This window comes from Neofelis nebulosa, chromosome 6 (genome assembly GCF_028018385.1).
Source record: "Neofelis nebulosa isolate mNeoNeb1 chromosome 6, mNeoNeb1.pri, whole genome shotgun sequence".
In the NCBI taxonomy this organism is placed as follows: domain Eukaryota; kingdom Metazoa; phylum Chordata; class Mammalia; order Carnivora; family Felidae; genus Neofelis; species Neofelis nebulosa.
Genome location: NC_080787.1, coordinates 153,332,508 through 153,357,295, shown reverse-complemented (window position 1 = coordinate 153,357,295; position 24,788 = coordinate 153,332,508). Strand labels below are relative to the sequence as shown.

Below are 24,788 nucleotides of genomic sequence, written 5' to 3'. Positions count from 1 at the left end.
GGAAAGAGCCCCAATGTCCATCGATGGATGAATGGATAGAGAAGATGTGGTTTATATACACAATGGCGTATTATTCGGCAATCAAAAAGAATGAAATCTTGTCATTGGCAACAACGTGGATGGAACCCGAGGGTATTATGCTAAGTGAAATTAGTCAGAGAAAGACAAGAATCATATGACTTCACTCATAGGAGGACTTTAAGACACAAAACAGATGAACATAAGGGAAGGGAAACAAAAATAATATAAAAACAAGGAGGGGGACAAAACAGAAGAGACTCCTGAATATGGAGAACAAACTGAGGGGGTTATGGGTGGGAGGGGGGATGGGCTAAATGGGGGAGGGGCACTAAGGAATCTACTCCTGAAATCATGCTTGCACTAGATGCTAACTAATTTGGATGTACATTGTAAAAAATAAAAAATAAAATTAAAAAAAAAAAAACAAGAATCAAGTCAGAGGGGAGAAAGACCACTCGACAATTCTGTGACATTCCCTCTTCCCAAATCAACGTGTTTTGTGGATGCCTTGTAAAATTCCCTTAGCAACTAACTGATTATCATTTATTGAGCACTGAGCTCCTTCAGGTCTCCGTCGGGTGTTCTGGTGAACGCGATGTGACTTCTCTTCCAGGATTGTGTCAGCGCTTTGCTTTCTGTTAGGAAACACTCCCACTGCTCGCACAGGGGTGACAGTGACCGCACGGTGAAGCTGTACAGGCACCTGCACACAGGACAGCTCCATTCTCCACCAGGCGGGGACTGTCATTTGGCTCCTGACTAGTGTGGCTTCTGGCCAAGCCCGTCTTCCAGCTGGTGCTTTCTCGGGGTCTTCCAAGCTCTCTGACAATCTCAGCCTCGAAAGGGGTCACCCTGGTTCTGCCCGCTACCTAGCTGTGCGGGTTTCTGGGGCGAGCGGACGCTGTGCGTGGATCCCAGTTCACCTGTACATAAAAGGAATGTTAATGCACTCTTCCAGATCAACCAGGGCAAGTGAGAGGACACAGGTTTGTTTGGTTAGCAGCAGGCTGTTAGTTTCATTGGTCTAGTACCCTAAGGGGTATCTTTCCATGCCTTTGCTCTGTATAATTCTGCGCATATCTCAAACATCCATATAGAAATGGGTACGCTTGTCATTTTTACTGTCTTAATCATTCCTTGAGTCCAGCACTTCATGAAAATACTGTTTGTTTTCTCAAGACTATGTGTCAAGATGAGCTCAACCTTTCTGTTCTTACATTTTCCTAACAAGATAAGGTTTATCTTCAAAAAATGTTTTTTAATGTTTATTTATTTTTGAGACACACACACACACACACACACACATGCAGAGAGAGAGTGGGGGAGGGGCAGAGAGAGAGGGAGACACAGGATCCGAAGCAGGCTCCAGGCTCTGAGCCGTCAGCACAGAGCCCGACGTGGGGCCCGAACTTACATACCGAGAGATCGTGACCTGAGCCGAAGTCGGATGCTCGAAACAACTGAGCCACCCAGGCGCCCCAAGTTTCTGATCTCAGGAACAGTGACACCATGACCTGAGCCGAAATCAAGAGTGGGATGCTTCACCCACTGAGCCACGCAGGCACCCCTGCTCCCCTGAGTGCTAACAGAGGGGCCCCGGGGTGCCCCAGCCAGTGTTTCTCAGATGAGGTATGGCTTTGAGAAAATGGCAAAGGCAGCATCTTCCAGACCGCGTTTTGTTCGTGTGTGTTAGTTGAGGGGCTATATGATTGGCCTCGTGAGATCTGAGATAAATTTTGGAGCAAATAGGTTTGGCTTGAAGCCAAATGTATTTAATTTAAATAAATACTTTCTGATTCGCTGAATCAGAGGGGTTCAGCGTTTGTCTCACGATCTCCCCGCAGGACCAGCGAGTTATAAGCCTCCCCGCTTATAAGCCGCTAAACACCATGCAGGCTTTTTTTTTTTTTTTTTTAAACAAGATTGTGCTAACTTCTGGGAAGTGTTATAGGTGGGCAAATATGATGAGGGAGCTGCAAAGGTAAATGTAGATGTGTTATCATTTTTACTTCCTTCCATATTGTGTGTGTGTGTGTGTGTGTGTGTGTGTTCTTTCTTATCTCAGGTGTGAGGTTCACGTGATCGGTAGGTATTTGTCAGGGCCGTGTGCGTCCCTGCGGGAGACACCTTCGGGACGCGCAGGGAGACCTGGGGCCCAGCTGGTGGCGGCCGAGACATCACGGGGCTCGGTCACATCGACCTTCCTCACCCGTGAGATGAAAAATTAGCTGCAGGACTGCAGACAATAGCTCCTTCTTTAAAAATGTTCTCCTAGCTTATAATTTACTTTTCATGGTGAAGAGACGCGGTTTACTCTGTTCTCGGCCTTTTTTTTCTTCCTTGTGAATGATTTCTTTTGGAAAAAAGCTGCTGTTATGGCTCAGTGAGTCACGACTCTGTTGTGTTGGAGATGGGGCCTGGGGTATTTCCCGCCAAAGGGGCTGATTTGGATTCCAACGACCTTTTGTGTCTTTCTGGACGGGCTGCAGCATGTTAGTATGTAAAGTGGCTTCTGGAAGCCTGTTAGCCGCCAAGTAAAGCGATGTCCCCTGTGCCCTGGCCAGTCCCCATGGAAGGAAGATGCAGACTGGGGTCTCTAAGCAGCAGTTTTCTTTGGGCCTCTGGTTCCTGTGGCATGCACTGTGCTTTCTGAATAAGTACAGTCTCTCCTCATTCTCCGGTGTGTGTTTGCTTGGGCCTCCATGACAGAGGACCACAGACGGCGTGGCCTCCCCGAGAGAAACTCGCTGCCTTGTGGTTCTGGAAGCTGCGAGCCCGGGATCCGGGCGTCGGCAGGGCCGTGCTCCCTCTGAAGGAGCAGGCGGATCCGGGCCGCCCGCCCGGCTGCTGGAGGCTCCCGGGCTGGTGGCAGAACTCCACCTTCCACGGTGTTCCCCGTGGGTGCCTCTGTGTCCACGTTCCCCATTCAGAGGGACACCGGCTGCCGTGGGTGAGGACCCACCTACTCCAGTGTGATCTCACCTTAGCTGACTACAACTACTTGACCGGAACCTCACTAAAATGGAGTGGGGAGGTTGGGTGGGGGCGTTCTCACGCCCTACGGTTTGAACTAGTAGTTGTAGACCCAACGGGAAGAGCCAGACCAGACCCTACATGGACTTGACCTTGCGCGCGGACACTATTACTCCACCCGCTTCCTCGTCCCTCGACTGCTCAGCCAATGAGAAGCCGCCACACTTCTGCCGACTCCCGGTGGACCTTCAGTTTACGACAGCCCGCCCACTTACTCCTTTCCTCCGCTAAGAAGTGTGCCTCTCCTTTGTCCTCGAGAATCCCCTAGGGTTTGGCCAGAGCTCATTGTCCCAGGTGGCAATTCTCCTTTATTCCCGAATAAACCCGTCTTTGGCTGACGGAGTCACTGGTAGATTTATTTGGAAGGTTAACACTACAAAGACCCGATTGCCAAATAAAGTCACATCGTGAGGCGCTAGGCTTAGGATCATGCCATGTGGACTTGGGAATGGGGGAAAACACAGCCCCCTAACAACGGATAGCATGCGTCTTGTTAAAATTAATTTGGTTTCGAGGGTCTGGAAAGGTTTTGTGACATTCTGGAGATTGGAAACGCCCAGGCCAGTGATCACTCCCCTAGAAAAATTAGTACTTCTCTTCGTTTTGCCAAACCCTTCCAATGTATCAACTTGCAAAATGCAACGGCCTGGGATAAACCGTGTGGGTCATTTAAACATGCCCATCACAGCACGGAAGCCTTATCATCTCTTCAAGCACCAGATGCCTCGGAGTCAGCCGGGGTCCTTTCTCTCGGATCCTGCCCCATATTCACACGCACTATTTCTGATGAGAAGATGAACTTCAGACAAGTTGGGTCTTAGTTGCAGAATGGGGCCCGAATCAGATTTCCCGATTCCCACTTCTCTTCTCGGGAGGATTTGGTAGCGGAGACCCACAGGCTGAATGGGCTCTCTCCCGCCCACCTCTCCTTCCTTCCAGGGCGGTGGACACACGGAGTTCTCCTGGTTTCATTTACTCAGGAGAGTGACTTTTCATGGGGGCCACGTTTCAGTGAGCTTGGTGCCAGTCCACACCTCTCATGTTGAGAGAGGACTGAGGCTGCCTCCCCTTTGACCTCACGCTTCCCTGTCGGTTCTTCCTTCCAGCTGGTCTCTTGGCTCAGCCAGAGGGCCCTTGAGGGCAAAGCATCTCCTGGTGGAACCGAAACTACCCCTTCGAGCATCAGGACGGAGCTGAGCCAGCAGGACCAGCCGGGATCACTGGGAGACAAGCTGCCTTTGGCCTTCACTGCCCACCTGCACAGACCCACCTGTGCCCCACGTTCTCCTCGAATACACCTGCAAGTATTTTCGGCACTTTGGAGACCGTCCTTGAGACGCCAGTCCGCCGTCTTCCCGGAGCTGGCCTCCCTGAAATCAGGCCCTTTCCTGTTTCTCCATCACTCCTTTCCCTGCCTTTGGGTTTTGCCAGCAGCGAGTGGGCGGACCTGGTGTGTTTGGGGCCCCGGGACCAGGTGCTCGTGGGTCCCTGCGCCCCGGCTACAATTTCACGGTGATTCCGTGGCCAGGGTCTCTTGAAATACTGCTTTTAGTCCATAGGGTTGGCTTCACGAAAGACTCATTTCAGCAAGTACTCTTCAACTGCCTTCTCTTCTTGGAAACTGAGGCTTGTGGGTGGCGTTCCTGGAAATCAGCTTTTTGAGGTGGTGTTCCTGTTGAAAAAGCTGTTCGAGTTCTCTTGGGATTTAGTTGGACACGCTTCCCCTGTCACTCGTGATTTCTTGAGTCCTTTATTTGAAGCTTTATCTTTTTAGGTATTTAGATAAAACCATCCTTTCCCTTCAGAAAACTTGCCTTTCTCTTCTCTAATTGTCCACGCTTCCTAATTGCAGTGTGAGCTCTTCCAGATGCGGCCGACGCTTTTCCTGGATCGGTGCGCTGTTTTTAAAGTTGTCTTTTCTATCTGACTCTGCGTTTCGGTCTCGCAGTCTGTTTCACGGTCCTCTCTGTTCTCTGTCCAGTGCGCCTGGCGCCGGGTCTGGGCATGGAGTCCCAGGGAAGTGACACGCGCTGAGAAACCAGTGCCGAGGTGATTCACTGAGGTGGTTGTTCGTTTTTCGGTAATAATCTTGGGTGCTTCAGGAGGCCACGGTGCAGAGCGATTAAGGGCGGAGAAGTGATTCCAGAGCTCCCAGATTATGTAAACTCTCGGATCCCTCCAGGGCCCCTGGCTCCTGTGAAGCAGCTAAACGATGTTCAGCCCCTTTATCGGTGCCACATTTGCATAGGTTAAGACGACCTCATAGTTTCAGCAATTCCTAAGCTATGCCTTGAATAATAGCTCTTTTGTGTTTGGTGGCAGCTGATTGTGGTAAGGTTCTAGCACAGGGGCCAGAGGCTGGTCCCAACTCACTTCTTTCCCTCCATAGTCCTTCCCCCAGATGAAAGGGCCGTGTTTCCCTCAGAGTGCCTGTGGAAAATTCCGGAAAGTACAAGTTTTAGGAACACCCAACGAGGAATTCAATTCCACTTCCCTCCCCACTGCTTTCAGGGGCTTCATGTTTTCAGTTCCTCAGATGAAAAGATTTTGACATCTCGTCAGCGCTATTTTTTGGGTCAACCATTTCCCTATTGTTACATAAATACCATTTCATGTTATCAGTCTGTGAGCCTCTTATGTATTATGTTATATTATAAATGACCTTATATTATGATGAACCCACTGGAACCCTTCACTCTACTAGCGAATGTCGACTTTGAAAACAAACAACATTATTATTCTTATTTTGAATGGACTTAATTCTCAAGATCCTCGCTGGGCTGATTTCGTACAAAGAGAAAGTGACTCACAATCAACACAGAATAGGATGGAGCCTCTTCCGTTGACTCTGGCTCTATTCTTTTAGCTCTGAATTGCAAAGTATCTGAGATTTGGGCTAGTTCGGTGGGGGGTGTGTGTGTGTGTGTTTTGTCATCGAGTGGATTTCTTAGTGATTTTATAAAGACGAAAAAGACAAAGGGATTGCTAAGTTTTGGAAGCAGTAAGCCTTTTTCTTGGATGTTTTTCTCAAACATCAACGACTCCGGAAGCAACACTCTGTCGCATTAGACTTTAACACTGTTTTCCCCAAAGAGGGAAGCAAAGGTGAGATGAGCATTCAGGGTCTGGGAGCTGAATGCCCTTCACTCGAGGGCAGAAATGGAGTAAGACAGAAGCAAGGAGAGGGAAGGAGAAGGAGCTGGGGACGGAAATGTCCCCTGGAAAGGTGTTCCCCCGGTGACCCCTGTCTAGACGCTGGGGTCCCCGTCCGCAGTTCCGGGCCTGCGCAGTGGGCGGGGGCCTTGGGGCGAGTCCTTCCCTGGGAGCCCCAGGACGCTCTCATCTGTGAAATTGGGTGGTTAAGTCCACATTAGGTGGAAGTTAAACGGGAACATGTGCGCGACGCGCCACATTCTTCCTGGAACTTGGTGAACGACTGACACCACACTGTCTGACTTCGTCTTCCTGCCCCCAAACCCCGTTCCGACGCCCACGGATCCTGTTTACTCCCGCACCTGTCCTGTCCGCTCGGGGACCGCCGGGCCGCCGCGTGGCTGGAAACCGCAGGGGCGCCCTGTGCGGTCACGGGCCGCGCCCCGGGTGTGTGTGTCGGGGGTGGGTGGGGGGGGCGGTCCCAGCGCTCGGGAGGGGGCAGGGCGGGCGGCCCGGAGGTATCGCGGGGTGGGGGGAGGGGAGCTGCTCGGGCCGCCGGGTCCGCAGCGGTTCCCGGAGGCGAGAATTTTCTTCAATATTCGCGCAGGAGAAGCTGCCCGTTGCATCCGGCTTCCTGCCTGGCGGCCTGGTGCCCGGCTCACGGGGCCTCCTGGGGCTCAGGGGGTGGCGGGCAAAGGAAGGGGTGCGTGTGTGTAAGGGTGTGCGTGTGCGCGCGCGCGCGCAAGTGTGTGGCGCGCCGGGAGGGAGAAGGGCAGAGCCTGCCGCAGGGCCCCCTCCGCGCCTCCCCTCTTCCCAGCGCCCGGTTGCTATGCAGTTTCTATGGCAGCGGCATCCTCAGCCCCAACTTGCACCCATCATTTAGAGCCAATTAAGGTAAAATAGTGGGGGCAGGGAAGGAGGGAGTGGCGGTGCAAGGGGGAGGGGCGAGGCCGGGAACCGATCTGAGGCTGCTGGTGCAGATCCGAGGTTGTCTGCTCTGGTCGTCGGCCCGGCCCGGCCCAGCGCAGCCCCAGTCCGGCCCGGCCCAGCTCAGCACAGCCCAGTCCAGCCCAGAGCAGCCCAGCGCCACCTGGAGCAGCCCAGAGAAGCCCAGCCCAGCCCAGAGCAGCCCAGCCCAGCACAGCCCAGCAGCGGAGCCCGGCCTGGGAGGGCATCAGACTCACCGCTCAGCCGTACTGCAGACCCCTGCCCACCCCCCCCCGGGACCCTCTCCCCACGGTGCCTGCCTCTGCCCGGGCGCCGACTGTCTGTCTGCCCGCCTCTCCCCGCCGTTCTGTGCCTCTGCTGGTCTTTTTCCTTACCGTCAGTACTTGATCGGAGGGAAAGGAAAGTTGTAAGAAATGCCGATCGCACAGTTGCTGGAACTATGGAAGAAGATCGAGGTGGAGCCCATGGAAATCGAGGTGAGTCCCAGAGAGGGGTGAGTCCTGAAAAAGCCTCACTTAGGACTGAGTGCGTGTTTAACAGAAGGGATGCTTATTCGCTGGGGACTATTGGGTGACAGAAGGCTGGGTGTTGAGTGCGTGTGGAGCTGTGGATGTGGAGTCCTGCAAACATGTGTGCGTGTACGTGCCCCCCCCCCCCCCACGGGGCACCGAGTGTGGTGCAAATGTACGCGTGAGAGCTAACGTGGTGAAGAAAAAAATTGTCGCCCTTAAACCAAACTTCGGGATGCTTCTTGACGTCTTCACAGGCTTCCCGACTCATCTGCATCAGTTTGGTTTTCCTTCAACAAGTGGCTTTACGTTGTAAGAATTCCATTTGCTGCAGTCTAGGCTGAGCCAGAAAGCCAAACTGTGGTGACTTAAGAAACAGAAGGCAGGAAGATCATACAGTGTTAATAGCCCGTGTGTTCGAATAAAGAGGAAAGAGAGACTCAGAAATCTGGAGAATGAACTGAGGGTTGTGGGAGGGGGGGATGGGCTGAACGGGGAGGGGCATTGGGGCATCTACTCCTGAGATCTTTGGTTCACTATATGCTAAGTAATTTGGATGTAAATTTTAACAAATAAAAAATAAAGTTAAAGGCAAAAAACCAAAACAAATAAAGAGAAGAGATAATGAAATGAAAGGGTCCGTGGCCCCCTCCCCAGGGCTGGCTGGGAGGCAGCACCTCTGACACTGTTTGACTACGGGCTTCCCTAGGGACGTGGAACTCTCTGGAAGCTTGTTCCATGGAATTCGACATTTTTCTGTGAGGCCCAAGTTTCTCAAAGTTTTGAATTACTGGACGTACCTACTGAATAATGAGACTTACCTGTACTGCTCCTCAAATTGCTTTCACCCGTGGCAGATTGCTGACTTACTAAATGTTTACAAAATGCAAGCTTTAATTTTTGCCTTATCCCCCATCTCAGCATCAGGTCTATAAATTCTTCTCTTAAATGTTATTTGTTTTGATATTACACACTCTCTGTGGAGACATTCACGTAATTTTTTTTTTTTCAACGTTTTTTATTTATTTTTGGGACAGAGAGAGACAGAGCATGAACGGGGGGGGGGGGCAGAGAGAGAGGGAGACACAGAATCGGAAACAGGCTCCAGGCTCCGAGCCATCAGCCCGGAGCCCGACGCGGGGCTCGAACTCACGGACCGCTAGATCGTGACCTGGCTGAAGTCGGACGCTCAACCGACTGCGCCACCCAGGCGCCCCGACATTCACGTAATTTTAAACCGAATGAGAGATTCCGTTTTAGAAGAGAATGTATTTAATATTTTGTATTTAATGCTTTTGGGGGGAGCCAAGCTAACGTAATGCTTGCGGTCTGTTGGTCTTCCACAGACACGGTTGGGCACGGCATAGATATTCAGCCTATTTTTTTGATGGAACAACGTTGCCGTCGCTGCTGGTGACAACTAGCTAAGCCTCGAGAGAGGACATCCCACAGCTCTTTGTGGTCATTGACTGTTCTGTGTGCACGTGATTGTGTTCTTGGCGTTGAAGACCGCGCCTTAGAAAGAGCCTCTCTCTCACTTACATTTGGGGGGCTGAGGAAGGGCAGGAGTGAGGAAGTGGAGGGGCTCGGCAGACATCCTCGCCAGGCTCCGGACTGGGCATCCGGCCAGTGACCAGGGCTCCAGGGAGCAGCTGGTGTTATTTCTGAAGTCGATTGAAATGGACCAGCAATGAATATACCTGTGTTATTTTCTTTTCAGCTTATTTGTTTATTTGGAGGGAGACAGAGACAGCGTGGATGGGGGACGGGTAGAGACAGAGAGAATCCCAAGCAGGCTCCGCACTGTCAGCTCAGAGCCCGATGTGGGGTTTGAACCCACGAACCGTGAGATCACCACCTGAGATGAAATTGAGAGTCGGGTGCTTAACCGACTGAGCCACCCAGGCGCCCCTATATTCATGTTATTTAAAAAATACATCATAGGGACTCCTGGGTGGCTCAGTTGGTTGAGTGCTGACTTTGGCTCAGGTTATGATCTCACCCTTCACGCGTTCCAGCCCCACACTGGGCTCGCTGCAATCAGCACAGGACCCGTTTCGGATCCTCTGTCCCCCTCTCTCTCTGCCCCTCCCCTGCTTGAGCTCTCTCTCCCAAAAATAAAAAAACATTAAAAAAAAAAAAGGGTCATAGACACCACTGCCTTGCCACCCCCTTTAGAGGATAATTTAAAAGTCTTTGAGTTGATATATATGCAGCAGCAAATCACAAAAATTTGATAAACTTTTCTTCCTGCTTCCCAGGTAAATGTTTTAGGATGGTTTATACCATACACAGTATGTTTGTTAAAATAGAGCATCCAGTCCTATTTCTCTGGAACCCAGAAAATCAGAGCTTTTTCTGGAAAGATTGAACCAGAAGAATTGGTCCTGAGGTCCTCTGGGTCCTGGGGAAACCTATGACCCCCCCACGCATGAAAGCTATCCACTGTGGGAACCCCCCACACATTAAATCTATCCACCATGGGACCCCCCCACGTGAAATCTATCCACTGTGGGACCCTCCCCCACTCCCCCCACACATGAAATCTATCCACCGTGGGACCCCCCCTCCCCACACATGTGAAATCTATCCACCGTGGGACCCCCCCCCCACGTGCGTGAAATCTATCCACTGTGGGACCCCCCCACTCCCCCACACATGAAATCTATCCACCGTGGGACCCCCCCCCTCCCCACACATGTGAAATCTATCCACCGTGGGACCCCCTCCCACGTGCGTGAAATCTATCCACTGTGGGACCCCCCACTCCCCCACACATGAAATCTATCCACCGTGGGACCCCCCCCACACATGTGAAATCTATCCACTGTGGGACCCCCCCCCCACGTGCGTGAAATCTATCCACTGTGGGACCCCCCACTCCCCCACACATGAAATCTATCCACCGTGGGACCCCCCCACACATGTGAAATCTACCCACTGTGGGACCCCTCCCACGTGCGTGAAATCTATCCACTGTGGGACCCCCCACTCCCCCACACATGAAATCTATCCACCGTGGGACCCCCCCCACACATGTGAAATCTATCCACTGTGGGACCCCCCCCACGTGCGTGAAATCTATCCACTGTGGGACCCCCCACTCCCCCACACATGAAATCTATCCACCGTGGGACCCCCCCCACACATGTGAAATCTATCCACCGTGGGACCCCCCCCCCCACGTGCGTGAAATCTATCCACTGTGGGACCCCCCTCTCCCCCACACATGAAATCTATCCACCGTGGGACCCCCCCCACACATGTGAAATCTACCCACTGTGGGACCCCCCCCACGTGCGTGAAATCTATCCACTGTGGGACCCCCCCACTCCCCCACACATGAAATCTATCCACCGTGGGACCCCCCCCCACACATGTGAAATCTATCCACTGTGGGACCCCCCCCCCCACGTGCGTGAAATCTATCCACTGTGGGACCCCCCACTCCCCCACACATGAAATCTATCCACCGTGGGACCCCCCCACACATGTGAAATCTACCCACTGTGGGACCCCCCCCACGTGCGTGAAATCTATCCACTGTGGGACCCCCCACTCCCCCACACATGAAATCTATCCACCGTGGGACCCCCCCCACACATGTGAAATCTATCCACTGTGGGACCCCCCCCACGTGCGTGAAATCTATCCACTGTGGGACCCCCCACTCCCCCACACATGAAATCTATCCACCGTGGGACCCCCCCACACATGTGAAATCTATCCACCGTGGGACCCCCCCCCCACGTGCGTGAAATCTATCCACTGTGGGACCCCCCTCTCCCCCACACATGAAATCTATCCACCGTGGGACCCCCCCCACACATGTGAAATCTACCCACTGTGGGACCCCCCCCACGTGCGTGAAATCTATCCACTGTGGGACCCCCCCACTCCCCCACACATGAAATCTATCCACTGTGGGACCCCCCCCCCCCACGTGAAATCTATCCACCGTGGGACCCCCCCACGTGCGTGAAATCTATCCACCGTGGAAATCAGAAGCTGGTTTTACTTCCCAGTTTGTCCATGTTTTATGTTGTATGACATTGAAATAAGTCACATACCAAGAAAATGGGCAGAACAAATGGACAACGTGTGGCCTCTGAACTCCAAACTAAATATTACCGGATCCTTGCATGTAAAGCTCCGTGCCCTTCGTAGAAGATCCGCTGTGGGTATGGTGCTTGTGACTCCATGATTCGCTTTTACACAAATTTAACGTGACTGATGACCAGTCTTCCGGTGGAAGTGGCTCCCGGATTCCAGCTTTATTCTGACTTGGGTGCCGCTCTCCCCTCGGCCTGGTGTTTTCATCTGTAGCCCGAGGGCCTGGCCCGGGTGGGGCTGGAGGCTGGCTGTGCTGGGGACGCTGTGGGTTTCACACAAACGTCTTGCCCCCGCACACAGGTCAGGGGAAGTTCATCTGGCGGTCGAGGGAAAGTATTTGCAGTTTTGTGAGTTGTTTTCACGTGTTTCGGGCCGTGTGTTTTACCAGTTAATGAGGTGTATTGACAAGGAGACGGGTGCTAATTAAAAACTGGGCCCTCCATGAGTCCCTGGAGAATCTGGCCTTAAAAAGCAGCAGCGTGGTGGGAATCGCTTTCGCAGGCCTCCCAGTAGCTGCTTTCAGCAGGTTCAGGGTGGCCAAGGGCATACCCTGGGCGGGGGGGGCGTGCAGGGCAGAAAACGGGAGATGGGATTGAGTGAGGGGGGCAGAAGCCCACCCCCAGGGTCTGGCTGACCCGGGCGTTCCTTTATTGGAGTTCTTTCGAAGCAGTAAGCGTGACCTTTCTTTCCCGGACGTCATCATGCATTGAAGGAAAAGCCCCTGTTTTTGAACAATGCAGATCATATAGGACTCCCTGACAGGTCACGGTCTGGTCTGGCTCGTACAGTGACGTTATCTGAGGGCCACTAGGTAAGCCGCCGAGCTGGGTGTGCGGCGGGTCAGCCAGCTTGGGGGCGGGCGGCGTCTGGTGCTCGTTCCCTGGACACGCTCCACATCCCTCGGCGGTACCTGCTGACATGTTCCCGACCTGTGTAGGGAAACTGAGGCCCACGTTAAGCAAGGCTCAGGCCCAGAGCCTCCTGATGAGGCCTCATCCTGCAGAAACACTCTGCTTTATGTGTTTACGGGCCAGGAACTTCACTCTGTCTGGTTTAAGTCATTTTCTGAGCTTCGGCTGAGACTGTGATTTTATTCCATTCGAACAAGAATGGTCCAAACCCCCTCCCTTTGTCACTCCTCTGTTTCCAACTTCTCTCTGTCAGTGTCTGAGCCCCATCTGAATCCACGGCCCCTGACTCGCTGGTCAGGGAGTTCCGTAAACCACCCGCTTCTCCTCTCGCCTGTGGCGTGAGTGCGGCTGACCCAGTAGCCTGGTTATTCAGATGGTTCCAGTGAGTCAGGTGGAGATGTCCTCTTGCACTAATACGGAATGTCTAGTTTGCCCGTTGTCTCGATGACCTGTGTGATGCTGTTTTCGAGAATGTTGTCACGCTAACTCTCTTCCGTGTATGTCTTTGTTATCAGACCCCCGAGGAGGATCTTAACCTGGACTCGGAGCCCATCGTACAAGATACCGTGGAAGAAGTAACTATACACGTTTTATTCCAGTCTGGTTATTTGGGGGGGGGGGATGGTGGGGTGGGAGGGAATGGTGGGGTGGGGGGGCAATGGAAGTTTGAAATTAATAGCCCGCGAGCAGTTGTCGTGGTGAAACATGTCTGCACACATACACCTGCACAAACACGTTATGTGCACAGGTGTAGGTTGTGTGTGTATTCTAGTCGATTTCCCTCAACAGGGACACACAGAACATAGGGAATGAGAAGAAAAATCACCAGCCAAGGAAAAGGTCCCAGCCGTTGGGCATGGACTTTTCCAAGGGGAGATCATGGATTTAAAGACAGGCATGTGGGTAACGCAGCCTCTGACAACGTTTGGGGCTGCGTTTGGGACGGCAGAGCGAGGACGTGGCCGCTGTCCCCGGAGCCAGGCCGGTGGTGGCTCGTGGTGTAGGCCAGCAGCCGAGGGGAGTTCGGAGGGGAGGCTGGGAGGAGAGGTGGGGGTTGGGCAGAGGGTGATGCCCTGCGGGGGGGGGGGGGTGGCGTGGAGTGGCAAAGAGCATTAGGTGTCACCGACTGTGTCAGTCTCGTTTCCACGCCGCGTGGGGCCACGTGCCTGACCCGGGCGGTGGGAAACCGGGCTCGACCTTAACGGAGCCCAGACCACAAGGGCGTCATAGGGGACCTTGTGGTGCCAGAGCGCTGAACTGCAAAGGTGAACGGAAGCCGAGGGCAAGGAATTCTATGTAAGCAGCCGCGTGTCTGTCGCTGCTAAAGAAATGCCCTCGCGCCCTCCCAGGCAGCTGCAGCCGCGGAGAGTTGACAAGGCCATTAAGAAGCCTCAGCTTCCTGAGTGGCTCAGCGATGCTCCGCTTGGAACCATGGAAGTTGTAGAATTTGCAATTCTGCCGACTTCAAAATAGCTGGCAAGGTGCGGTAGCTGGGAGGGGTGGATCCGTGAACGTTGCCGGCTGCACAAAATCGTTTGCTCCGATGCCGAAAGCCGCGTGTCGCGTCTGTCTAAACGTGGGCGCGCCGACCCGCGTTTCAAGCCCAAGTGCCGCTTGGTGAGTGATCACGTGACACAATATGTTGGTTAAATAAAGACAAAGGGCACAAAGTTGCCTCGTCATTAGCTGGCGGCCTTTCAGTTCTGTGCTTTTTGTTCCCGCTCCGGGAGTGGGCAGCCCGGCTCTGCCCCTTCCTGGCTTTGCAGGAAGCTTCCAGCATTCTGGAGCACAACATTTGGCCTGGTGTGTGCATTCCCTTGCACTCCCTGGGACGGGAGGTGTAGCCCTGTGTCTGCCAGTTCTGCAGGGGTCCAAGGCTCACTGGACTTCTAGCCAGTGACTTCCCTGAGAGGGTGGCCGGGGGAACGGATAGCCGCCCCTCGACGGGTGCAAATAAGGAAGGAGTGCCCTCCTTGCACATTAACGAGGTCGAAGGCCCAGGGTCTCAGAGCAACCAAGCCGCACCTGGACTGCACTTTTATTTATGCTTTGCTGGGCATCTGTGGGAAGTTTGATGGCCAGGAACCTTCGAAGTGTTTCTTGCAGGCAGATTCGTGTAGTACGCGAGCACTGAGCAGTTACGTTCTGGAGCTCTCTACGGCACTGAGCTACAGGTGTGCGGACCGTTCCTTTCGGTAGGCTGAACTGACCCTGTGATTGTGTGATGTGCAATGCAGTTAACAGACAATCTTTTAAATCATTAGCGATGTTTGTTTCCTAAGACCTCCTAGTCTCCAGTTGCCTTACCCTGAACGTTTTGGATAGAAATGCACATGATAACGTGATGCAGAAAAGCAGTAAAATCAATCAACCTCTTTCAAGTTATTTTTGCTGATGGAAAAGTACGATACAGCAAGTTATTACCATTTCCTGATGGTAGAAAATCAATTTAACTTTGACTCTTAATAAATGAAGGAAGACCGTTCCAAACGCATTTTAGGAGTATTCTGAAGGACGTAATGTTGATACGTAGTACATGGGTGCTGTTTGTGGGAGACAGAAATTTCGGGACAATGAGCTGTTTACCCAGGCTTATGCCAGTGCTGGGAGCCACACGCAGGGTCGGCCACACAGCAGGCGGGTGCCGATGTCCAATGCTCAGTTACAAGCAAGGACTTCCTTTCTTGTCCATGTTGGCCTTCCGAGTGTAACTGCACAGCCTCTGTTAAGGGTCGATGGTGCAGACACACGATGGGAATTAGAGTATAAAAGTCTCATACCTTTGGCCAGTCTGACGCATATGATGATGGAAAATCTTATTGAGGAAAAAAAAAATCAAGTCAACAACAGTTCATTCAATCAATCGATCAATCAATCAAGAATACCTATTGACGACCTGTGGTTAAAACGTGGTGCTCAGGGGCGCCTGGGTGGCTGTTGGTTGAGTCTCCGACTGCTGATTTTGGCTCAGGCCATGATGGCACGGTTGATGAGATCAAGCCCCACCTTGGGCTCTGTGCTGACTGCTCAGAGCTTGCTTGGGTTCTCTTGCTCCCTCTCTCTGCCTCTCCTCCTCTCTCGCTCTCTTTCTCAAGATAAATAAACTTGAAACCAAAACGAACATGGAATGATGACCAGGCAAGTGCGTGTGCCCTGGAGGCGTGCCGGACCCTCCAACCTTGTGATCATGCTGGCTGCTACGGCTTCTTTACGTGGGAGTATTCTCCGTATAGATACATTGAAAGCAGAGAACACGCTTGGGATATCTCATGTACAAATATCTCCGTGTGTGATTCTCGCTCAGTTGTACTTCATCTGCTCTGTCCAACCTGAAGGAAGGTCTAGAACAAAGATTGCAGGTGGGCTGGAAGTTGGTGCCGGAAGCTGGGTGTTGAAGCCTCACCGCAGGGAGAGAGGCTCCTTCCCCACGAAGTCGGTGTTGGTGCAGGAACTTTGTGTCAGAAGTGCAGAAGGGTGGCTGTTGGTCTCCTTTCCCTCGGCACCTCCGAAGTGGGCACCCTTGAGAATCGGGGAAAAACAATAAACTCCAAAGAAAAAAAAAACCCTTGGCAGATCCCGTTAGGAAACACTTCTTCAGCTGTATCTTTAAGGGATTATTGGAAGCGGCTGGGGACAGAGGCGACAGCTCACAGTCTTGGGAGGGCACGCTGAGAGCAGAGATGACCCACGGATGTGCCCGAGGCACCTGCTGTGTGAGGTGCGTGCTCCTGTCCCCCGTCTCCTTTGTGAACATTACATGTTGCGAAGCCGGGCAAAAGGTGGGCATTCAGGACCTACCGAGTTTACAGGCGACATGCTTCACTTTGGTGCACGCCGAGGAGTTGATCCAAGGTGACTAAGTCTAGGTGTCTGGGAAGCCTGTGGGGCCGGCCTCACCACCCGGGAGCCCATTCGTTAATCTCTGGGGGAAACGGTGTGGTGTGGGGAGGCAGGAAGGAGAGGGCGCCTTCCAGGATGCAGAAGCCAGGCCCCTGGGTACCGTCCAGCCCGCGACTCCCGCAACCCTGCCTCATCATTCACCCTCTCGTCCCCGTATTTTATGTTCTATTTTATTTTCTTATTTATTTTTTTTATTTACATCCAAGTTAGTTAGCATATAGTGCAGTGATGGTTTCAGGAGTAGAACCCAGTGCTCATCCCAATAAGTGCCCTCCTCAATGCCCCTCACCCATCGAATCCCTCCCCCACCCACCTCCCCTCCAGCAACCCTCAGTTCGTTGTCTGTGTCTAAGAGTCTCTTAGGTTTTGTTCCCCTCCCTGTTTTTATGTTATTTTTGCTTCCCTTCCCTTGTGTTCATCTGTTCTGTGTCTTAAAGTCCTCACATGAACGAAGTCCTAAGATCTTTGTCTTTCTTAATTTTGCTTAGCATAATACCCTCCAGTTCCATCCCCGTAGTTGCAAATGGCAAGATTTCGTTCTTTCTCCTCGCCGAGTAATACTCCATTGTATACAGATAACCACATCTTCTTTCCATTCATCAGCCAATGGACATCTGGGCTCTTTCCATACTTTGGCTATTGTTGATAGTGCTGCTATAAACATTGGGGTGCATGTGGCCCTTCCTGTCCCTGTATTTTAGACACAGGTGTTTTTTTTAGGCAAGTTCCTAATTTTAGAGAACAACCTGTGAAAAATACTGGAAATTGGTGTATGTAGAGTAAAACCTTGGTTCGTGAGCAGAATTCATTCCAGGAACACGCTTGTTATCCAAAGCACTCGTATATCAAAGTGAATTTCAAGAACCATTGGCTCAGTTGGATCATGTGACATTCGGCGTCATGTACTGCTCGTATTGCAAGATGTCGCTCATTTGTCAAGTTAAAGTTTATTAGAAATCTTTGCTCGTCTTGCGGAACCCTCCCGGAGCAAGTTACTCGCAATTCAAGATTTTACTGTATTTTTTAAAAGTGCCTAGAAGTCAGGACTATGTTTATTAATAAAGACCATTTTCTTGTTTGGTCAACTTTAGAAACCAGGTCCAGATAAGTTATTCTTTTTTTTTTTTTTTTTTAAAGTTTATTTATTTATTTTGAGAGAGGCAGAGACGAGTGACGGAGGGGCAGAGAGAGAGAGAGAGAGAGAGAGGCTCTGCACTGTCAGCATGGAGCCTGATGTGGGGCTCGCACTCACCAACCGTGAGATCACGACCTGAACCAAAACTGAGTCAGATGCTTAACCGACTGAGCCACCCAGGCGCCCCAGATAAGTTATTCTCAACATTAGCATGGGTTTTCTTAATTTCCTCATGACTGCTGGGGTGTTGCCCTCTCCTCCCTCCCCCTCTAAGCTTCTACCCTCGGTTTTGATAGCAGAGACTCTGGTGTCTGTAGGGCAGAACAGAGTGTGGGGAGGGTCGCAGCTGCTGAGGTCAGCTGCCACTTGGTGGAGAGCTTTGTGGGGGGATCCACCAGGGGGGTACCGGTGGAGGGAAGACAACCCCCATGGCCCGTCTGAGGGTGCTTGAGGATGTAGTTCCGGCCGCCCGGCCCCTGGCCTCTTCTCCGGATCAGGTGCACCTGTGGGCAGTTATTCGGGGCAGGATGTTCTGTGCTTTCTGAGCATCTGTCAGAGTGACCTCCTTCAGTGACCTGACTTCCAAGCAGCTACAGCTTGGACCCCTCGATTTCTCCGCTCGGGGGGAGAGGGGCCCGGAGCAAAGCCAGGGGAGAGATTTGGGGGAGCGGGAAGAACCCTTCATGCTCGAAGGAGAGAGCAACCCAAAGGGTTATCAGAACCCTCGGGGCTAACATGGTGGTAACATCGGGACGTCATCGGGGTCGGGGCTGAGCCACCTGGACCCAGACCACCTGTCGAGGCCAATGTGTCATCTCCTACCTGGCCCGCCCTGGGGTGTAGACAGCGTTTCGTTGTTCCTTTAAAAAAAAAAAAAGAAAGAAAACGCCATCCAGACTGGTGTGAATAGAGATGAGACAAGAATAATGAAGCCTCCGAACTAATAAAGCAATTAAGAGCAGTGCAATTACAGTTTAGAGCGATAGTTAATAGTTTGGAAAAGAGATTGACGAGAAGGTCTTTCGAGCCTGCTTATTATCTTCCTGCCTTTCAAGCGCCTGTCACATCTCCTGAGGCTGGTGTCGCCTACATCACACCCACTGTGTCAACCCGTTTACTTTTGTGGGTCTCACTGTCTTTCTGTCCAGCCAAAGACAGGCATCCCTTCAGTCCTTGCAGAGACTCTGGAAAGGGGGACTGGAAACCTGTTTCGGAGGGAGGGTGACGCGGCTCAGCGGGTGAAAATTCCATCTGTGTTTCGACGCGCCACGGAGTAGGCAACGGGGACAGTGACTTCGCGGCACCTTAGCACCTCCTCAGGCGGAGAGGAAGGAAAACGGACCATTTCGTAATGCGGACCGTGCTGCCTCCTCCTGATGTGCCTGTGCTAACAGTTCGCAAGGATCCCCCCCACCAGACAGGAAGCAGGCCTCTTACCACCCTGCCGACCTCTGGTGTCCTGGTCATCACGTGGGTGTGGTCACTCCGCGGGGCGGAGGGGGGATGGCTTCAGCTGGTTTCGGTTTCTCAGAGCCTCATCCTGCTGCCTCTGTAACGCAGTCAGCAGCCGGTACGTTCTGACGGTGCTCTCTCCGAAGGCGCGAGGTCTGCTCAGTCAGCGCTCGGGGGAGCAGCACCCTCTAGGCCCCGGGGCACCCGCCGGGGACTGCGTCCTGCTGTCTGAGCCCACCCATCAGGAGGCGGCGACGTCCCGCATTCAGGCAAGCAGAGCAAATTACTCGCACGCGGCCCCTCTCTGCGTCCTGCGGGGGCCTCGCGCGGCCTTGGGGGACAGGGCCACGGCCCGATGTGACCCAGGCTACCCGCCAGCACGGTGATGTCACGGATGGTCTCCTAAAGAAAACACCGGTTCTCCCGGCGGATGGTGCTGACCAGTCCCCCCACAGCCAAGAATGACCTGTGTTGAGATGGTTGCTGGATCGTGAAGGAAACACCTGACTTAAGGCTGCCGTTCGACCCAGAGCAGTGGGTGGGAAGAGGCCCTGCGGTCAAGGCTGGGGTGTCCTTTAGGGCCTCCTGTGTCCGAGCCCCTCGGCAGTGATGGTGCACCTGTCCCGCCTGCGAGGAAACCCAGTGACTCGATAAGAACGCTGCCTTTTAGCGTGACTCTGACCTCTGTCACCTTCCGTCCTTCCCACAGCCCGGAGAAGTGGGAGGGAGGGCCGTTCGTTGCCTGCCCTCTGTTTTGCAGGAGGTGAAACTGAGGCATCCATAATGATGTGGTTTGGGGCACCTGGCTGGCTCGCTGGAGCATGTGACTCTGATCTTAGGGTCATGAGTTCAAGCCTCATTTAAAAAAAAAAAAGAAAAAGATGTGATTTGCTGAGTATAACCAAGGACCAGTGAATAAGGGAATTGCAAACCAAGGCTCTTCATGCTGGTGATCTGTTGTCTCTTCTAGAATCACGGGCTCCCCCCACCGTGGTGGGATGGTGGCTGTTTGGCTAATGTGATCGGGGCCCGGGGTCAAATGCTATGGCTTAGTCTTTCCCCCTGGGATTAAAACCCTGTGCCAGGTGCCTCCCTGCCCAGGCTGCCTGGGCCTCCCCGGCCCTGCTGGCTCCTTTCCGTGCCCACTCTGGAGGCCTTGGGGGCAGCGTCACCGCGGCCCACACCTGCACCTTCTAGGGCTTCGTGGAATTCACGGACCCTGCTGACACACTGTGGCTCTCTCTCCTTTCTTCTCATCAAAATCCGCTCCCCTGCTCTCTTCAAAGTAGGAAGATACAGAGTTGTTTTCTATGTGTACAAAAGAAAAAAAGTCCAAGAATCCCCAAAGTTCCTTATATTCTCTTAATCTCAAGTGAATAATTTGAATGATCATGGTAATTTAGTCATCCTCCATAGTAATGCTGCACGTGTGTGGGTAAAATGAAAACGTCAGGTGGAAAGTTGTGTCGCTTGGCGTCCTTTGGGTATTTTGTGGCAATAAAACGTAAAACAACGAAACGGTGCTCTCGTGACCTAGGTGCCCCTGGGCGCTGGGTATGGAGACCCGGACTCTGCAATTTATGTGAGTCCTAAAGATCTCCGGGGAATCGTTAAGACAGATTTTCTCCCAAGATGTAGTCCCAAACACCCGTCGTGCCAAGCACAGGTTGAGTAATCGTGGTAGCGTCTGCCCTCCGTTTCTCTCCTGTCCGGGTTTCCGGGGGCCCCGGGGAGGGGCGGGGGTCCCAAGCGCCCCAGGATGAACGGAGCAAACCCTTGTGTGCAAAGAAAACCCAAAGAACTCACAGTCTCTCAGGAGATGTAGTTTTGGAAGCATTTTATTGTCTGTTTTTCGGCTTGACAGAAACTCGAATAGGATCTGTTATTCAAGAAATCACAGCCTGTGAGGATTCAGACGCATAGATGCGTATTTCCAAAGTCCTAGGATAAATACCAGAGGGGGATTTCTCGCGTTCTTCTCGGCGTGATGAGGGTCTCTGGCGGTCGGGGGGCGGCCGGGCTGCTGGCCTCGGGCGTCACAGCCCCCAGGCGCACGTCTGTCCGTCTGTCTGTCTGTCTGTCTGCGGCCAGCTCTCCCCTCCCTCCATCCCCCCCGCCCCTCCTCCGCTCTCAGCAGATGTCTGAGTGAGCGCTGTGTGCCTGGCACCTGGCCAGGCTCCAGCATTCAGTGACTCAGATACAGGAGCCAGACAAGAGTCCTTGCTGCATAGACCTGACAGTTCAGCGTTCTTGGAAATAAGCAGCTAAATATGACCCTTTCGAGCAGGGGGCAGTGGATGCGGAAAGAAATGGGTGTGGGGCCGCGTCAGCAGAGTGGTGGGCAGTGAAGAAGTCCTCTCCGAGCAGGTGGGGTTCGGGTTGGGACTGGAGTGAGGGGACAGGACAGCTACCAGATCTGGGGACACCTCCAGGCACGGGGCTGGCCCAGCGGCTTGGGAGCTTGGGGAGCCTGGAGAGCGAGGGGACCACGGGGAGCCCAGGGACCATGGGGTCGAGGGTGGAGGGGACGCGGTGCAAGGACCTGGAGACCAGGGGCAGGTCTCTGGGTTTTACTCCAGTTTTTCAGAGAAGCCACAGGGACTTCTAAACCCCCCAGGAGCTCGTGGGGGAAGAATAGACTCCCCGAGGCTGCTTAGGGGCCACGGGTGGCCCAGGCCAGCAGCGGTTGGGCAGCACAAGCCTGCCGGGCCTTCCAGCGGCCCTCTGTGCGGCATTCAGTGCTCCCGTCCACACACCGGGGCTCGAACTGCAGACATTCACACCTGCGGTTCTGGAGGCCGGATGGTGGCGGATGTGGAATACCAGGGGTTCCTTCCTTCTGCGGCTGCGAGGACAGCCAGCTCCAGGCTCCCCCCAGGCCCGGGGTTGCCTGCCGTCTCCGTGTCCCTGGGCTCGCACGCACGCACCTGGTCCCTGCCTCCGTTGTCCCGTGGCTGTCCTCTTACAGGGACGTCAGTCATACTGCATGAGAGCCACCCAACTCGATGACTTCCGTCCTCACTAATCACATCTGCAACGACCCTCTTTCCAGATAAGGCTCCGTTCTGGCATCCTGTGGTTTGTGATTTCAGCATCTCTTTCGAGGGCATAGTGTAACCCGTAGTAAATATGATGCTTGGGAAACTCGTTTTCTTGGCTTGACGGGTCCGGTCTCAGAGTCTTCGTGCAGACCTGCTTTTTAGGTCGTGAACTAAAACCCACGGGTGTTCGCCGACTAGTTTTGTGGCAGTCTCTTCTCCCACGCCAGCTGGGCAGTGTGTGGGGCTCCCCCTGGCTTTGGGTGGCCACGAACTCCCGGTGGTGGGGGCGGGGGTGCCTAGTGTGGGATGAGGGAACACTTTTGGGGTGATTTTGCCTCAGGCACCCGTCTTCTGTCTGCACAACCCCTACCTTTGTTGGTCCTGGTCCCTCTTAGAGAGTGGCCGTGGGGTATGACGCTCACACTGTGTCACCTGAGAGAATACGAGTCATGGTCTGCTGCGGGAACTCGCCTTTCCTCAGCCGGAGGCCCCTGTGCTGGGCCCTCCCCTGACTTGACCGCGGTGTGCCCGGTGGGGGGCCTGGTGCCACCCAGCCCTGTTGCCAGTGCTGTCTACACTGCGCACGTCTAAACACCACAGGCTCAGAGCTTTTTGATTGTTATGTTGTCTTGCTCTGCAATTAGGCTCCGTTCTTGGGTCCCCCCCCCCCCACCCCCCCGTATAACCCGAGGAAACCCCACCTTCCGCCACTTCCTGACACCCGACTGGCCCATCTTCCGCCTCTGGTGGCTGTTAACCATCAACCCCACGGCCGCTGCCTTCCAGGAGCAGGGCGGCCTCGATGACCAGAAGCCCGTGTCACCTGCTTGGGCTTCCAGACTTCATTAACAGCACAGCGCGGAGTGGGAATGTTCAGCTTTCTTTTTCCTTTTCTTTCTTTCTTTTTTAAAGTTTATTTTGAGAGGGAAGTAGGAGAGGGACCGAGGGAGAGCGAGAGAATCCTAAGCAGGCTCCATGCTGTCAGGGCAGAGCCCGACCATAGGGCTCGAACTCACAAACCCGGAGATCATGCCCTGAGCCAGGGTCAAGAGTCTGATGCTTAACCGACTGAGCCACCCAGGCACCCCAGCTTTCTTTTTAAACAAGGTGAGACCTTGCAGTTGATCATTCGTGATTAGTGACGCCCGTGCTCAGAAAGCAGCCCCCTGGTGTGTTTATGAAAAGTCAGTGTGGTCACTACGGAAACCAGAACACGTTTGGTAGTATGCATCACGAGCGCTGCTGGTGGGAAGTGAGGACCTGGGACTCGTGTACCTTTGTGTTAGCAGGTGTCATGGCGCATTTAGAAATCAAGTGCAAACCCCACCATTTGCGCAGCCCGGGCATAGGCCGTGCTGCCCACGCTTTCTGTGTCTTTTCGGTCAGGGCTGCACCACAGAGGCCCCTGGGGAGGCCCGGCTATGCTCAGTCCTACAGGAAGGCAGAGAGGGAAGAAGGCAGCCCACCCCCCCCAACGTGCACACTCGCTCTTGGCCGTGCTCGACAGCCACCAGGGATTTTGATAAAGCCTCAGACCTGGTCCAGTCTGTATCAGTGGGCCTGAGACTCAGCATTTCTAATCAGCCTTTCTCCCAGGGGTGTGCTGCTTCTGGTCTGGGGGTCACACCTTGAGTCTCAGCAACAGGGAACCCTAAGAACAGGGGCATGATGCTCAGAGTTAGGAAAGGAGTAGCTGGGCCGTCTTTGAGAACACTGCCGTTGACGTCCAAATCCGTTTTTTCTCCAAGCAACTGGCATTATGTCATCGATTTTTGTTGTTGCTAGTATCTATAGTTACTGCTGTCAGAAATATTTTGCTATATATGTGGATAATACAAATTTTATTCAATAGTTCAACTCATGATCTATTTGGAAGGTAGATATTTGTCTTTTTCTATTTTCACGATTACTAGTTTTTTAAGGTTTATTCATTTTTGAGAGAGAGAGAGAGATGGAGAGAGAGAGAGAGAGAGAGAGAGAGAGAGAGAGAGAGAGAGTATGAACGGGGGAGGGGGCAGAGAGAGAGGGAGACACAGAATCCGAAGCAGGCTCCAGGCTCTAAGCTGTCAGCACAGAGCCCGACGCGGGGATTGAACCTATAAACCGCGAGATCATGACATGAGCCAAAGACGGACGCTTACCTGACTGAACTGCCCAGGTGGCCCTCATTGTTACTATTTCTAAACGACACGAGCTTACGATCTTCTGGTTCTGGAGAGCTGGCCCCACAGTCATTTTCACTGGGGTCAGATCAGGTGTCGGCAGGCCTTGTGTCCCTTATGGAAACTGCAGGGGAGAGCCTGCTTTCTAGTCTCTTCCTGCTGCGGACCCTGTCCGTGTCCTGGGCTGCTGACCAGCCTCTGTCTTCACAGCTGACAGCATGGCGCCTTGTCTCTGCTCTGACTTCCCCTTTGGCCCTTCCAACCCCCTCTGACCCTGGTCCTTCTGCCTCTCTCTTAGGTGGACCCTTGTGATTACCTGGGATGGCATCTGGTTTTAAATTGGTAAACTGAACTATCCAGAAGTCTCCATTATGAGGCAAGAAGCAAGTGAATTTAGTTGGACATGTAGA

At 53.2% G+C, this 24,788-nt stretch overlaps 1 protein-coding gene and 1 long non-coding RNA gene across 3 annotated transcripts in view; one reads left to right on the top strand and one right to left on the bottom strand.

The window, feature by feature from the left end:
* The first annotated feature begins 7,363 nt into the window (after positions 1-7,363).
* RPS6KA2 (ribosomal protein S6 kinase A2) overlaps positions 7,364-24,788 on the top strand; it is a 354,515-nt gene continuing 337,090 nt past the window's right edge. For both annotated transcript variants that reach the window (XM_058735871.1, XM_058735870.1), the window contains exons 1-2: positions 7,364-7,631; positions 13,204-13,263. In XM_058735871.1, coding sequence (XP_058591854.1) covers positions 7,569-7,631; positions 13,204-13,263 — 123 coding nt within the window. In that variant the 5' untranslated portion in view covers positions 7,364-7,568. The remainder of the gene's footprint in view (positions 7,632-13,203; positions 13,264-24,788) is intronic.
* Positions 8,919-12,735, bottom strand: LOC131515171 (uncharacterized). The gene is made up of 2 exons (XR_009263490.1): positions 11,735-12,735; positions 8,919-9,328 (listed from the first exon to the last, which is right to left on the bottom strand). It is a non-coding gene; the product is annotated as an uncharacterized LOC131515171 (long non-coding RNA).